Raw genomic sequence first — 16,544 nt, forward strand, 5'->3', positions numbered from 1 at the left:
TGTATTTTTGCAGAGCTTTAAACAGATATGGCCATCTTAGGGAGTCAAAAGCTATCTATACCAAAGCTTAAAATAGAAAGCTCATTTTTTTTTCTTGTTTGCCAAGTCTATTAGGGACAGCAATCTAATTACACTGTCTTGTACCCTTCTGTTTTTGATAAACCCAGTTTGGTCTTCATGAATTAATACTGAAAGATTTATTTCTGATTCTGCTTCTGCCCTGTATTGGTCTACAACTCCCTGCTACTTCAACATACTACCATTCATCACACTCAGGTCAGCACTTCTGTGCAACTTTGCAGAGAAAAAACTTTACCTTCTGCTGCCACTAACTTTTTTTCTTTTCATACTAATTTTGCATTCTCTAGTACAAGTTTTCTTTCATACATTTATATACTGTTTTATGCTTACATTCTTTCACCACCGCACGTGTTTCACAGTGAATGATACAAATAGCTTGCTGTAATTTCTATTCTCTGGAGTTGGAGATATCCCTCTCACCAGGCTGAGTAAGGAGAAAGTTAGTCAGTCGCTTATCAGGGGCTAGGATCTGCCACATTACGCATGCACTCGGGTCATTGGACCACAATTACCAATACGACTCAGTCCATGTGGGAATAAATGACCTGAGACGTACCTCCCTAGACTATATGAAGTGAGACATCATGGAAATCTCGAACGTCTCAGGCTGGTTATGCAGCCTAGCATTGCACAGCATTTTATCTTCTCCAAGGATGATGTCACAATACAAACAAAAGATGACTGACTTTAATAACTGGCTTAGTTTCTGGTGTCATTCTAAGGGGGTGCAATATTTGCCAGCATGGAATGAGATGGTCAACAGACCATGCAAGCTTTGCCATGGATGTCTGCACTCTTCCCCTCTAGGCTTTCGAATATTAGCTAAAACACTGTCTTCCCCCACAGTACCTTTTTTAGACAATGCCAAACTGAAAGCACTTCTGACATAGGAAATCTAAATCAAGAAAATCTAAAGGTACTAGTGCTCAATGCTAAGAGTCTAAACAAAAAACTCCACTCCCTAAAAGCTCTCGTTACCCTAGAGAATGCTGCAGTCTGTGGTCACTGAAACATGGTTTAAAGCCATGGAGAGCACACACAACAGTGAAAGGTTTAATGCCTTCCACACATTTAGGCCAGCTACTTCACAGGCTGGGACTAAAGGTGGTGTCGTCCCTATCTACATGAAAAAATAAATATACTTCAAGGCTGGTCAAACAGGACAATGCACTTGCGCTGCTCCATGTTCAAATCACCATAGGTAAAATCCAATATCACTTCCTTGCAAGCTATAGGTCCCCCTCTATGACCTAGGAAACCCATACTATATATTTAAACGTATTAGAAAAACTAACCATCCAACACAAAATCATATTCTTGGGTGGCTTTAATTAGCCAAATATTAACTGGGAATCCTATAGGACACCAAAACATACATGCACAGGTTCATAGGTAGGTACTAGGCTATTGACCCTAGGGCCCATATAAGCCTAGCCAAAAAGGTACCCTGGCTTTCACCACCCAAGAAAATTGTTTTCCTGTGCCCCTGTCGAATACAGCCACAGAGGTGGTCCCCGGGGTGAATTTCCTATTTCCCATCCAATCAAGATTTTTCTTGAAGAGTGCTAATGAGGAGCTTTGTTGAATATGAGAGGTAGCTTGTTCCAGAGTATGGGAAGTCTCTGGGACAGGAATCTATCTCTCCAGCATGTTCTGTTTATTGTAGTGACAAGGTTTAGGTCCCTAGAGCATGTAGCTCAGAGGGATTGGGATTTTCTTTAAGTGGAGCATGTCCATCAGCTCTGGGTTTGACATAGCTTTGTATGTTAGGCAGGGATCGCCTCTGAGTAGGCGATATGCAACAGAGTAAAGCTGGAGTTTTTTGAGACCGTCTGCGTAGAGCCTCTGTTTGAGGCCTGTAATCCTCTAAGATATTTCTGCAGCTTTTCCAGTTGTTGTAGACGTCTTTTGAGGTGCATACCAAAAGGGGTGTTGTACTCTATAATGGGTCTAATGAGTGACAAGTACAGGGAACAATGATCTCTTTTTTCCTGGATGAGAAACCTTTTGTGATGAGGTGCACCACATATAAGGATTTCCTGACTATTGTGGCGATGTGATTATCAAAGGAGAGACTACTGTCCGCCTGTGTCCCAAGGTCTCATCACACTTTCGGTGTTAAGTAGACTGCCACCTAAGTAGACTGCCACCTATGTGGTAGCTCATGGGTACAGAGTTTTTACCAAAGGGGATGACTATGCACTTTTTGGCATTGAGCTTGAGGCCATGGCTTTGACACCAGGCACCTGTCTCCGTGAGGCTCTTTTGTAGATGTCCACATAGTTAGGAGTTTCGATTATGGCTCCTAGTTTGCAGTCATCTGCGAACTTAGTTAGCCAAAGACCTTCTGTGTTTGGTATCTACTTTTCTGAAGTAGAGGCTAACAGGAGAGGACCCAGGACTGAACCCTGTGGTACTCCACTTGTCACTGGTCTGAAGTCGGATTTGGAGTCTGCTACTTTCACAGTGTGGGTTCTGTCAGTGAGCCAGTTGGCAACCCATATTATGACATAGGGATTTATACCTAGTTTAGTGAGTTTATCTATAATTCCAGAGTGGGGGGGCGGTGTCAAAAGCCTTGGCGAGATCTAGATAGGCTATGTGAACCACATTACCCTCCTCTACGGCTTTGGTGACTGCTTCAAAGAAGTCTAGCAGGTTTAGGAGACAAGATCTGCCTTTTACAAACCTGAACTGGGTGGGGTCCAGAATTTGGAGATTACCAATGTCTTTGTGTATAATATCCATGATGATACATTCCATGGCCTTGCAGACCAGGCTCGTTAGGCTAATGGGGCAGTAGTTCCCTGGGTCCGTGGTGGCGCCCCCTTTGTTGAGTGGGATAACCATCGCTGTGCGCCATTCAGTGGGAACAAAGCCTGAGGTAAGGCTACGACTGAACATGGTGCTTAGGTGGGGTGCCAGTTCATTCTGCAGTTCGTGTAGAATGCAGCCTGGGATATTGTCAGGTCCCATGGATGCTGTGTTCTTGGCTTTGAACTGTGTTTTTTTTACCTGTGCAGCCGTGATTACAGGAAGGGTGGGGGAGGGGGGTAACGTTAGCACTGAATCTATCTGCCAGGATGTTGGCAATATCAGTTGGTTCTGTATATTTAGTGCCATTGTGCTGCAACCCAGAGCGGATCTTAGTGTTGACATTGAGATTCTTGACATAGCTAGAGAATGCTTTGTGGATGTCTTCAGAATCAGTGGCGATTTTGTTTTTCATAACTAGCTTTGGAGGATTTTATGAGGTATCTTAGCTTCTTAATGAGGCTGACCAGGGAGTTCCTCCAATCATGGGACTTTACTCTTTTTTGCAACAGTTTCTTTCTTCTGTTGTAGAGTTTATGGCAGACCACCACCAGACTGGCTTTCTTTTTTTGGAGAATAGCATCTTTTTTTGGAGAATAGCATCTTGGTTCTGTTAGGGATAGCACAATCCATGCCCTCGTAAGTGCTTATAAAGTGCATTTGTGTAGGATTCAGTCGTACCTCTATAGTCCGTCTGCATGGGTGTCATGACGTTTGCCACTTCTGTCTTAAGCATGAAGTTGGCTTTGGAGAAATTTTTTACAGTGGTTCCTCTAATGGGGGGTGGGATGTAGATGTCTAGGGTGATTAAGCTTGTGGTTGGATCTGACCAATGAGGAATTGACCTCTGGTGTAGAACACCAGTCGCCTATGTTGGTAATGATCAGGTCTAGGATATTGCTGCCCCTGGTGAGTGTGTGTGGAGAAGTTGATCCAATGCACTGGAATTTATGAATTCCAGAAAACATTGAGCAAAAGAGTTGGTACATGAGTAGTTTTCCCAGTTAATGGTGGGGTAGTTGAAATCGCCCATTATTAGGGTGTTGGGTTGAACCCTAATATTTTCCAGTGCATCAAGAAATGAGTGGGGGATCTGTAGCAAGTTACAATTTGGATTGTGGTCTCTCCCAGAGTTAGTTGCACTTGGATAATCTCAGATGCATTATGCTGAGCAGCTAGCTGGAGGTGTGGATATCCTTAATGAATATGGACACGCCTCCACCTTTAGTGCTTCAGTCCAGGTTAGGTGGCCCAAAAGGTGTGGTATGAATTATAGCCTGGTAATGCAGGGGTGCTCTTTGGAGCCTTGAACCAGGTCTGTCACTGCACAGATGTCGATGTTCTCCATTTTAAAGGAGTGCCTCGAGTGAATGCATTTTGAGGTTTAGACTTCTAGCATTGAGTAGCATTACCCTCAGATTTTGCTTGCTTGTACCTGTTAGAGTGAATTTGTTATTTGAACCTTGCCTAAAAAGGTACTACAGGGGTGGCAAGAGCCTTAGCCAGTATCCGAATTCCAAGGGCGACAGGTGCAGGCCATCTCTGGCAAAGCATCATGGTCTGTTGAAAATGTCATCCCAGGCAGACAGATACTGGATTCCCCTTAGAATGACACCAGAAGCTTAGCCAATTGTTAAAGTCAGCTATTTTGTTCTTGTACTGTGGTATCATTCTGGGTGAGAATCTCAGATTCCTGGATTTTGTAAACACAAACTCCCTGGACCAAATAGTCAATACATCAACAAGGGGTGCAACCATACTGGATCTGATCCTCATGAATATGGGAGACTGCTGCACACCCCCTACTATAATGCCTTCCCTGGTAAGGTCAAACCACAAAATGGTTTCCTTTGAAGTAAAAATAAAACCTGGACCCCAGCTAAACCTGGAATATTCAAGAATTATTCTAAGGCTAACCTCCTGCCATTAAATGAGAACCTGTAAAGATTTGAAAAACCCATAAACCCTGAGAACACTGCTGCCTATACAGAACTATTCATAGAAGCCCTGTACATGGTAATAGCTGTATAGAGGCAGTTGTACCTACCAGGAAGTACAGAACTAAAAAAAAAAAAAAGTCACCCTGGTGGAATCACAAAATCAATAGGCTGTATAACAGAAGGAAGAAAATCATGGCAAAAATTAGGAGGCACAGCACCCAGCAGGATAAAAGCACTCAAATTAAAACAGCTCAGAGGACAAATAAAGCTTACCAAAGCAAAATCTGAGGCAAGTTTGACCACCAACACCAAGGACAACCACAAAGCATTCTTTGGTCTTTATTCTTCTGTCTGCAACCTCAAAGGCAATACACAATGGAGTGCAGAGCTCATTGTAAACTGAGCCACCTATAATGAGCCACAAGATATAGCAAACCCCCTGGCTGATGAATTCAGCTCCAACATTACCCCCTCTCGCCCCCTCAACCTTCCCAAAAGAAACCAAATACAACTCCCCCTTACTATCACTAGGGAATAGGTCATTAATACTCAAAGGCCAAGAACACTGCATCAATTGTCCCAAACAATATCCCAGGATGCCTTCTAAATAGCATGAAACATCAGCTATCGGGGCCTCTGGAATTACTATTTAACTGTAGCCTCCAAGCAGGTTTCGTGCCTTATGAATGGAAAAAGGTACAGTCATCCCTCTGCACAAAGGTGGGCCATCTACAGACCCACAAGTCTCATTAGTCTTGTATATAAAAGCCATGGAAAGGGTTATGGAGATTATCAATAGAGATATAGTAAATCTCCAGACAGTGGACGCAACCCAGTTTGGTTTAGTCAAGGGCAAATCATGCCTACTCAACCTGGACTTCTTTGAGAAGGTCACCAAAATGGATGAGGGCAAAATTGTTCACACTGCCTATCTTGACCTGGCCAAGACATTGACAATAGCTCACTCTGGCATTGTTGACAAACTCAAGAGGTTAGATATACACCTGTACGTCATCTGGTGGATAGCCAACTGACTCTCAGACAGGACCCAGGAAGTTAGAATTGGGGAGTCCACCTCTACAAAGTGGTGAGTCACAAGTAGAGTTCCCTCAGGGATCAGTCCTTGGACCACTTCTTTTTAGCATTTACTTCTCAGAAGTCAAGACCAATGTCAGTGGACTATGGCTGACTAAATTTGTAGACGATAGCAATTCTCCAGGAGGGGCTGACAAACAACTGGTGTCAAAGCCATGGACTAAAACTAAATGCCAAGAAATGCATAATAGTATCCTTTGGGAAGTCATCCATCTCTGGTAACTATCACATTGGCAACACACCCCTTAGAGTTAACCCAGTAGTCGGGGACTTAGGGACACACAGATAGTAATCTAGCCTTTGACCATCATGTATCTACAAAGGTGAGAAAATTATTCTATGTTGCACAACTTATAAACAAAGGTATGGCATCTAAATCCAAGGAAGTCACTGCTCCACTGCATTTGGCATTCATCAGAACCATCATGGAGTACAATGTCCACTTTTGTATGTAAACAGGCACATCCAACAATTCAATGCCCCCAGAGGTTCCTCACTAAAAGAATGCAGGGCATAAGTAAAATTATCCTATGCAGACCGCCTCAAGGCCCTATCCTTGTATTCTGTCTCCTACAAGGTTTTGAGGGGAGATCTATGCCTGGCATACAGGGCATTGTCAGACCCCACTCTGATGGACCTCCTACACATCCACAAAACAAATAGCACCAGAATTACCCATTCTAAAGACTTAAACGTTGCATGTGATATAAACAGGACCTGCTGGAAAGATGGCTATGTATCCCAGAGACTACCCAGTCTCTGGAACAGGCTCCTCATCCATGTGAAGCAGAGTTCCTCCCTAATCCAATTCAAGTGCAACTTGGACAACTGGATGGGAAACCGGAAATTCATCCCTGGTTTGGCACCTGTCTCTAATGGACACAGGTAACCTGTAAATGGTTCATCCCCCAGGCCCAAGCTTACACTTGTCAAGGGTATCAGAACTTGTCAGAGATTTGGGATGCAAGCTAGGCTTAAAAAGGCCCTTGTGGTTGTTAGCCTAGTAAACAGCTATGAGCCTATTTACCCTCCCCCATTTCTGCAGTCTTTCCCAGTAAACTAATGTCAGTAAAATATTCCTATCTTGCACCTCCCACAGTAGCTAAAGTGTTAACACTTTTTAAATACGTCAGTGTTGCTTCTTCCTTTGTTGCCACTTAATATTGCAGCAACTAAATACATGTACAGGCAACTTTACTCTTACCTGGGAAATTATGTGCATCTCAACCTTTGGTTAAAGAATCCCTGACATATACCAACACCAAGTGATGTTCACTTAACAGCTCTCACTGCTTTGGAATTCTCTATACGAATTACTGCATTTGACTGCAGCCAGTAACAGACTGCCAATGCTCTTGCTAGACACCAAGTCCCAGCACCCTTTGTTTTTCTTCTACCCTCCCCCAAGCTGCCTTCTTAAAACTAAGTAATACACCCTTAATGCTATTGCTGTTTGTAAAATTTTGTGATACACTTACAATTCACTATTAACTATTATACCAGCCATTTAATTTTTAAAAGAAAATAGTCAAGTTCTCCATTCCTTTTCCTCTTCCATAATGGTCTACAAGTCCATATCAATTACAGCTCCTGATCTCACTCGTCACTTTTGGCTAGTTGCTGCACAGTCTCACCTCCCTGGGTGATTAGGATCTCATGCATTCTTAGCATTACTCTTCACTTCCCTTGGCTTGTTCAGTATTTTTGTCTGGAAGAGCTTAGCTGGCCATCTTTTTCCCTTTCCTGCTTTTGCCAACTACTTCACTCCAACTGGTTTCCGATTTGTTGAAATTGCATGCATTTCTCAAGCTCTGCCTATGCTAACATGGTCTTAAAAAGTTTTTGGACCTGTTAGAAGGAAAATCTTAAAGACAGTAGGATAAAACAGTTTGAGCTGCAAATTCAGTTGCCTACATTCTTTGAAAACAGGAATAAATACATCCTTTTTTTGTTATGTTTCCATGGAATAATCCTGGTTCACAAATGGTAATCTTTTTATCTACTTTTATTACTTTTCTTCCACAACTTAGTAAGCAGCTTCTCGTCCTTGGTATGTCTGCATTTTGATTAAGATTAGTCTTGGAAATTTGATGAAGGAAGCCTCTATGTGCTCTGTCAGTAAACCACTTCTTGGAATATCCCTGTCCATTTACTCAGCTGCACCCTTCATGAAACTTCTGCAGTAATCACATTATGTGTTGACAATCATAAATTTTCTCTTCTTTCTCAATCATCCAGTTCCAACAGTTTCTATTTCTTCTTAACAGCTTCCAATTCCGCCAGTGTATGCTCGCTTTCTACAATATTCAACCTCTCAATGTCATCTGAATGCAACAATAATGCCCTTTCAACTTATTTAAGCCTCGTCATCAAGTTCTTCTCATATACTCCACTAATGTTTTCCTCATTTTAACAATCTCTTGACAAACTTTGCTCAACTTTTTGTTTAGTTCAGCCATTTGATTAGTATCTTGCAGGCCTGAATAATCTTTCTATTGATCTGCTTTCCTCAATGTGATTGCCCACCAGATTTTTCACTGTTTCTACCCTTAATCCGTTAAACCTCTCCCTTTTTTCCTTTTTGTCATTTGGGTAACCTTAGCATTTCCAGATTACTGGACTTAATTTTCTTGTTCAATTACATAGGGAAATAAACTTATTTTAACATTACCGTGGGATAGAGGTATGCTTAAGTGTCTCAACAGCATGGCACCATATCAGAAGTCCAGAATGCTTTAGCTTTGATTATAGAGTTACCTAAAACATGTTTAACCAATTTCAGCCAGCCTTCCCCAGATCAGTGTTCGATTCCTCTAGTAGTGTGAGCCATTAATCTATTTTATCTTCAGTGATGAGTCTTAATGCTTTTAAGACCAAACTGCTACTAGCTCTTGCCTGCAGACAGCATATGAGTGATGCACAAGTTTAAAGTTAATTCATTTAATAGTTTTTGTGCTGTTTTCTGATAGCTGTAACCAGTGCTGCACCTTGATGATTTACTGTTTTATGTAAATTTTCATTACCTTAAATGCTTCTGTTATTGCTGCATCATCTACTTCACCACACCTGTCAACTGTCCAGACTTTTGCAGAATGTCCCGATTTTTATTTTTTATTTTTTTTGGTCTGTTCTTCACACAATTTGTGGTTTTCTGACAAATCAGTGAAGACTGAAGTCACTAAATGATGTACATTTGAGTTTCAGACTTCATATCCTTCAGAAAATATATGGTAATACAATGCCAGCTCTTCTAGCAACTTTCTAAGTAAAGTGAAAAATTAACATCTGTATCCACTTTTGATCCTTTGTTCCCCAATTATGTTTGGCTTTGTCCATATTTCTTGCATTAAGAGATTGAGAGGTATAAGGATTATGCATTAACAAACAAAACATGCAAATGCTACAGCACTGGTTTCAGGCAACATTAACATTTTGCAATAACTAAAGAGTGGCAGAGTACCTCTTGTTAGCAACTGTTCCAACTACATGGTGTCACTCAAAGCACTACTGCAATTTAAAATTACTTATAGCAAGTGATGATAGAGTTAGCAGAATATCCTGACTAAAAGCACATATGGTCTGATGACTTCATACCAAAGGCAAACACATGTCAAAAAAAGCATTTGTTTAGCAAACAATATGAAAGAAAAAAGTAGGAAAAAAAAAAAAAAAAAAAAAAAAAAAAACACATTATCCGACCTTTACAGATTTCTAACTACTACTGGAGATGAAATTGTTATAAACTAAGTGAAGTGAAATCATGCAGTGTTTTGCACAGGAATTAAAGTTGAGACTGGGACGGGACAATACTGGATATGGAGGTAGGACAAACACTGGTAGTGTTTGAAAATAAAGTATAAACAGGGCAGACAGAAAGCAATGCTAGTGAGGTATACAACACAATCTTCTCAATTCAGGTACACAGTTTATTCAGCTGGCACAGCAATAAAGATATGGGTTTCCCATATTTTCAAATACAGCAAAGTGAAAAATGTTAATACATTGAACAAAAATGGTTCATAACACTAACTTGTAAATGATGAATTTGGCTTTGTGACTAGGAAAAATTTGTGTCAACAGCTTACCAGCACATTTTTAAGCTTTATATCTCGATGGACCAGGCCTTGGCTATGCAGAAACCGGATTCCTTCTACAACATCTAAAGCAATTTGCAGTCTTAGTTCCAAACTCAAACCCCCCTAAGAAAACAGAAAGTAGGACAAACCATCAATATTGTCAAAAATAGCCTCCAGTTTCCAATACTACTATGAAAGTCTAGAAATAATTTTCTTTTCTGGTCTGGAAGAGGAGTGATCATAAGTCACATAAAAGAATATTTCAGCTATGAAAAACCTGTGAAATACATTTAAGCAACTTTTTGTTTTAACAAAAGTACTAATACAAGGTATGTTTTTGCATCCACGTGTATTCTGCCATTATTCTGTTATACCTGGCCATCAGGACTTCAATTTGAATAATTTTAAAACTAAGTGAAATAGCAGTTCTATTCTGTTCGGGTTTACACAGTTCACAACTCAGATGTTCCAATTTGCATGTGCATCATGGAACACTTCCTTTTTGCCCTTAACACTTCCACTAATGTCTAACACCAGACACTTGGTAACCTACACAAAATGCCTCATGCTTGTTTCTCCAATATACTTAGTGGTCTTGAAACTCCAACAGGCAGGCAGTGAGCCTAAAGCAAGCACGGAGCAGGTAAAGAAACATGTTGCCTAGTACATCTACAAGTCAGTTCTAGTGTTTTGAAACAAGACTAATTCTACACTACTGTAATACTGTCCCTTCCTACAACTGTGGCTTTCTTCAAAATGAACCCAGAAAAGTGGTGGCTGTAGAAACTTTCTTGGAAAGGGCAAATGCAGCAACAGTTGCTAATTGAGCAAGTATCAAAGTAAGAACTCATACAATTAGTGTTAAACTATGTAGCTTAAAAAAATAAGTAATCTCTGTGCTATCCCCAAAGTCTCAAAACAACCCACTAAACAAGTGTACTAGGTCCAAAAGCAGTGTAAGAAACTTCTCTGTGTGGACGATTTTCAGTCCATATAGCTCTAGTTAATCACTGTACATTAATCAGATCTGACAATGGTAGTAGAAGTAGCGAACTTAAACTCATCTTAAGTATATAAAAAACAATTACATTTTATATATATATATATATATATATATATATTTTTTACAGAATTACTAAGTAATCCAAGCAAGGCAGGCAGTCTGTTTCCAGTCGAAAATCCTTTATTAAGTACACAGACAAGCGATCAAAGTAAAACAAAAATAGAGCATGTTTCCTCACAAGCTTTCGATATATATACTTTTTATCAGGCAAGGGAGTGGTTTATTGTGCTGTAAAACAAAGCGTTATTGGTACACACGTTAAATTCACATCCCTTCCCCCATCATTGAATGTCACACTGATGGGGGAAGGGATGTGAATTTAACATGTGTACCAATAACACTGTTTTACAGCACAATAAACCACTCCTTTGCCTGATAAAAATGTATGTGTGTGTATGTGTATATATACATGTATGTATATATATATATATATATATATAGAGAGAGAGAGAGAGAGAGAGAGAGAGTTAGAAAGCTTGTGAAGAAACTATTGCTCTATTTTTGTTTTAATTGGATCGCTTGTCTGTGTACTTAAGGTTTTTTGATTGGAAACAGACTGCCTGCCTTGCTTGGATTATTTTCGAATACTTTGTAATTCTGTACAATTAATTGTATATATTTTTTCTGACTTAAGACTAGCTTAAGTTCGCTACTTCTACTACTGTCTGATCTGATTAATATATAGTGATTAACTAGAAAGAATATGGACTGAAAATCTTCCACACGGAGACGTTTCTTAAAACTATGTGGCTTTCATACAATCTTTTAATAAAGTCCTTGAAGAAGAAAAAAGAACCAACATGGCCAGTATCAAGACAGCCAAGACAATTTTGACACCTAACAAAGACCTTAAACTGGTCTGAAGTTTAGAGACAGGAATGGTCAAGAAAATGCAGTTGTGCCTACCACAAGCAGCTAATTTAATTTAACTGGGTAAACTCATTGCATACAAATGCCTCTTTTCGGGGATGACTTAAGAGAAATCCCTAGTTAAAAGTCTTGCTCAGTCATATAATAGGCAACTGAAGGCTGAAGGACTCAAACCATGGACTACAAGCAGTAATTCAACAATGGGTCATAGCCTGAATATCAGACAGTTGTTGGGACAGTATAGTTGTGAAGGTGCACTCTCAAAAAGTACAGTTGTGTACACTTATCATAAATGTAGACGCCAGAGTGTATTCACTGTTGCAGACATCACACTTGGGTTCTGCCTGCAGGTAGCCCTCAGTCGGCCCGAATACCAGAGTCTTGGGATTTCTGCGTCGGATGCTGTCACCTCTTCCATGACTGTCAGGTCATCAGGGGTATAAAACAGGCAGCTGACGCCATTACATCAGTTTTTCTTGCCCCAGATGTCAGGAGCCCCCAAAATAGGAAGCAATTACATGGTGTGAAACACCTCCAGTAAAAAGTAAATACCACAGCCATAAGATATGGCCAAAAAGAGTAAAGGTAGAAGCATAGAGAAGTTAGGGGGCTAGAGGTTGGGTAACCAGGACTGCAACAGTGAATACACTAACATCTACATTTATGTTAAGTGTACACAACTGTACTATGGTGTTTCACTGTTGCAGTCATCATACTTCGGTTGATTCCCAAAGCTGAGGAAGTGTGGAGTCAGTCAAGAAGTATTAGGGCTGGCTAGTAGGCCTTGTAAGACTGCTGTGGCAAACTCCAGCTCTAGATTTAGAAAAGACAGGCAAGTGGTAATGGTTGGTGAAGGTGTGTACAGAACTCCAGGTTGCAGCTTCAGGATATCCCTGGTAGGGACTCCCCTGAGAAATGCTGTAGAGGTTGAGGTAGCCCTAGTGGAATGAGTTTTGATCCCCTGTGGGATAGGTTTTCCATGGTGTTTGTGGCAGAAATGGATGTAGTATGCTATCCATTTGGAAATGGTTTGTTTTGAAATGGCCTTGCCCTCTGCCCCTGCAGCAAAGCTGATCAGCAGCTGGTCAGTTTTTCTGAAAGACTTAGTCCTGTCAAGGTAGAACCTAAGCTGGCTGTGCATGTCCAAGGAGTGCAGGATCTTCTCCCCTTTATTCTGAGGATTAGGGAAAAAGGTTGGTAAATGGATGGATTGGTTTAAAGCCACACTGGATACCACCCTGGGCATAAATGATGGGTTAAGTCCAGAGGGAAACCCTGAGCTCACGGAAAATAATGAAGGGTTCCACAGCCATAAGAGCCTGTAACTCAGACACTCTTCTTGCTGAAGTGATGGCTAGAAGTAAGGCTGTTTTCCAAGAGAGGAATTTTAACTCTGCTGTAGCAGCAGGCTCAAAAGGGGGAAGCATGAGCTTCTCTAGTACAAAGTTAAGGTCCCAGGCAGGAGTGGGAGCACTCCTCGGGGGGTCTTAAATTGCTAGCTCCTCTCAGGAACTGTTTGATCAGAGGGTGAGAGAAAAGGGGTGGGCTCAGTATTGTAATGAGCTGAGATGGCAGAGGCATAAATCTTAATAGACGAGAAGGATAGGCCTTTGTGGAGCAACTCTGCTAGGTAATTAGTATTTGAGGTAAGGTGGGCACGGCTGTGTCCTTTCCTTGAGATTGGCTCCAAGAACAGTATCTTTTCCACTTTTCTGATTAGGATTTCCTAGTACTAGGTTTCCTGGCCTCAAGGATGACATCCAGCACCTGTTTGCTGAGGGATTAAGCCAGGCTGCAAGGTTCAGGGTTTGCAGCTGAGGATGCAAAATCTGTCCCTCCTGCTGGGACAGCAGAGAGGGGGTCTGATATAGCTGCCAGGGTGGCACTGCTGTCAGACTGCGGAGGAGTTGGTACCAGTGCTGGCATGGCCAGTCTGGTGCAATAAGGATAGTCCTTGGCCTGTCCTGTTTGATCTTGAGTGGTACTTTTGAGAGGAAGGGGCAGAGGGGGAAAGGCATAGATTGAGGTTTTCCCATGTAAAGGATAGGGCATCCCTCTTTCCATGCTTGGCTGTGGGGAGTTCTGGTGCAAAATTTGCTCAATTGATGGGTTTGGGGAGGGGGCAAAGAGGTCCACCTCTGGTGTCCTCCCACCTGTGGATTAGAAGTTTGAATGAGTTGGGTTCCAGTTTCCACTCGTGTGTGTCAACTCTTGGCGCCCTATCCTGGAACTGTCAATTCTCAGCACCTTCCTGGTGGTACCAAAATTCAAAATGCTTACGCTCCAGCAGCTGCTTCCTATGCTAGCCAATGAATTGAGCTTGCAGGTGCACTTGATTGCTCAAGGCTGTGTTCCACAGGGCCATGGCTAACCTGCAGAGTGGGTAGGAATGAGTTCCCCCTGCTTGTGTATCACATAACTGTGGTGTTGTCTATCTATCAAGAGTTGTCCTGGAAGGATAAGGTATTTGAAGGCTGTCAAATACCTGGCTATCATTCTGTACAGCTAACATTTCTTTTTGATTAATATGCAGGCGAATTTGCCCTGGGCTTCATTTGCCTTGAATGTATTTGCCTGCCATGTGAGCCTCCCATGCATAGTCTGATGCGTCTGTTGTCAGGGATTGGGTGGCAAGCAGTCGAGAGAAAGGGAGTCCCTTGTTGTGGTTGCAAGCCTCTGCCCACCAAAGTAACTCTGTCCTTAGACTAGGAATGATAGGAATCAGTGTGTCCAGGTCCTGAGAATGTTGATGCCAGAGACTTAAGTACCACTGAAGTTTCCTCATATGCAGTCTTACATATGGAATTAGGAGAATGCATGAGGCCATGAACCCTAGGGCTTGCAGTATTTTTCTTGCAGATAGCTGGGTTTTGGTGGCCAGTACTTTGAAGTAATTTGTCAAACCTGTTTTTCTGAAGTGAGGAATGCCATCTGGGAAGTTGTGTTCAAGCTTGTTCCCAGGAATACAATCTTTGAGTACCAGATGTGATTTATTTTTGTTGATGAGCAGAGCAGTTAGGAGTCTCTCTACAAATGTCAGGTGCTGAAGTAGCAATTCCTGACTGTCTGCCTGAAACAGGCAATCATCCAAGTATGGGTAAATTTGAATATTTCTCTGCCTGCAGTATGCAATGGCTGGAACCAGGCACTTTGTAAATACTCTGGGTGCAGTAGATAAGCCAAAGGGAAGTGCAGATAATTGATGTGCATACAGCCTGCCCTGAAACGTAGATATTTCCTGCAAGATTCCCTTATGGGGATGTGCAGATAAGCTTCTTTTAAGTCTAGGGTGACCAGCCAGGAGTCCTTGGCTAGCATAGGAAGCAGCTGCTGGAGTGTAAGCATTTAAAATTTTGGTACCACCAGGAAGGTGTTGAGAATTGACATATCCAGGATAGGGCGCCAAAGAGCTCTCTTTTCTGGTTACCAGGAACAGTCTGGAGTATAAACCTGTCCCCTTTGCTCTATTGGAACAGGTTGAATAGCCCTGATACTGAGAAGAGAAAGCACTTGCTTTGGGGCCTCTGACCACTGGTTTGGAGGAAGGTCTGGCAATTCGCTTGGGGTTGGCAGTGAGTGGAAGTAGAATCTGTACCCCTGGGATACAATGTTTAGGACCCATCGGTCCTAGGTAATGTACTTTCAGTTTTCTGCATGCAGGGCAAGCTTTCTTCCTAGGGGACGGCTGGGAAGGATGATAGACAAGTCATTGTGAACTTTTTCCATAAGGGGGCACCTTACCACTCCCTGTTTTTGAGATGGGAGCACTCCATTGTTTAGATCTCTGCATACCCTGAGACTGTAGTCTTTGTGGTCTGCTGCTCCTGGGTTTGGACTGAAGGTCTGGGAGGGACTGGAAAGGACCAATTTTTAGAAGGCCAATGCCTTCTGAATCTAGGTGGCTGCACCTGTAAGAAGCCTAACATTTTGCATATATTTAGCCTTTTCCTCCATCTTTGTAAGAGCTTCTTCTTTTGTGCTAAACATTCTTGGTTTAATGGAGTGTGTAGTAATTTTGCTTTTACATGATCTGGCAAGATTTGTTCATTCAGCCAAGCATGTCTTCTCACAACAGACCCAGTGACAGCAGCCCTGCAAGTTGCTTCCAAGGCATCAAAAAACACACTGCAAAGTATGTTTACCAACTTGGTTTGCAGAATGCATTAACTCTTGTAAATCTTTATTTTCTATAAAATCAGGAATCAAACATTTTTTGTTTAATTAGTTTCATAATATGCTGCTGGTACTTCAACATGTGAAACTGGCAATTTAAAGCCCTGATGGCAAGAGTTGCAGAGGTATATACCTTCTTACCCCATCTGTCTAAAAAGCCCTAGAATCCCTGTCCAAAGGGGTAGGGTTTTTGGCTGTAGTAGCCCAATATCTTTAGGTCCCTGGGAAATGGTCTCTGGATTCGCAGTGGGATTTTTAAAGATAAATTTATGAGAGTCAGGTACTCTGTAGTACTGGTCAGGCTTTCTAGGAGCTGGTGGTAAAGTATCAGGGGTAAGACTGGATTCCATGAAGACATCTACAATATCCAAGACAGGGGTTATAGCTAGAGGCCTCTGCTGAGGCAAGTCTAAAAAGTTCCTGAGTCTCTTT

At 41.7% G+C, this 16,544-nt stretch overlaps 1 protein-coding gene across 1 annotated transcript in view; it reads right to left on the reverse strand.

Moving 5' to 3' along the window:
• The window catches only part of DSTYK (dual serine/threonine and tyrosine protein kinase), a 1,161,378-nt gene that overhangs the window by 276,005 nt on the left and 868,829 nt on the right, over nt 1-16,544 (reverse strand). Inside the window, exon 10 of the mRNA XM_044076801.1 lies at nt 10,016-10,129. Coding sequence (XP_043932736.1) covers nt 10,016-10,129 — 114 coding nt within the window. The remainder of the gene's footprint in view (nt 1-10,015; nt 10,130-16,544) is intronic.

This window comes from Protopterus annectens, chromosome 7.part0 (genome assembly GCF_019279795.1).
Source record: "Protopterus annectens isolate FY-2018-M chromosome 7.part0, PAN1.0, whole genome shotgun sequence".
NCBI lineage: Eukaryota > Metazoa > Chordata > Ceratodontiformes > Protopteridae > Protopterus > Protopterus annectens.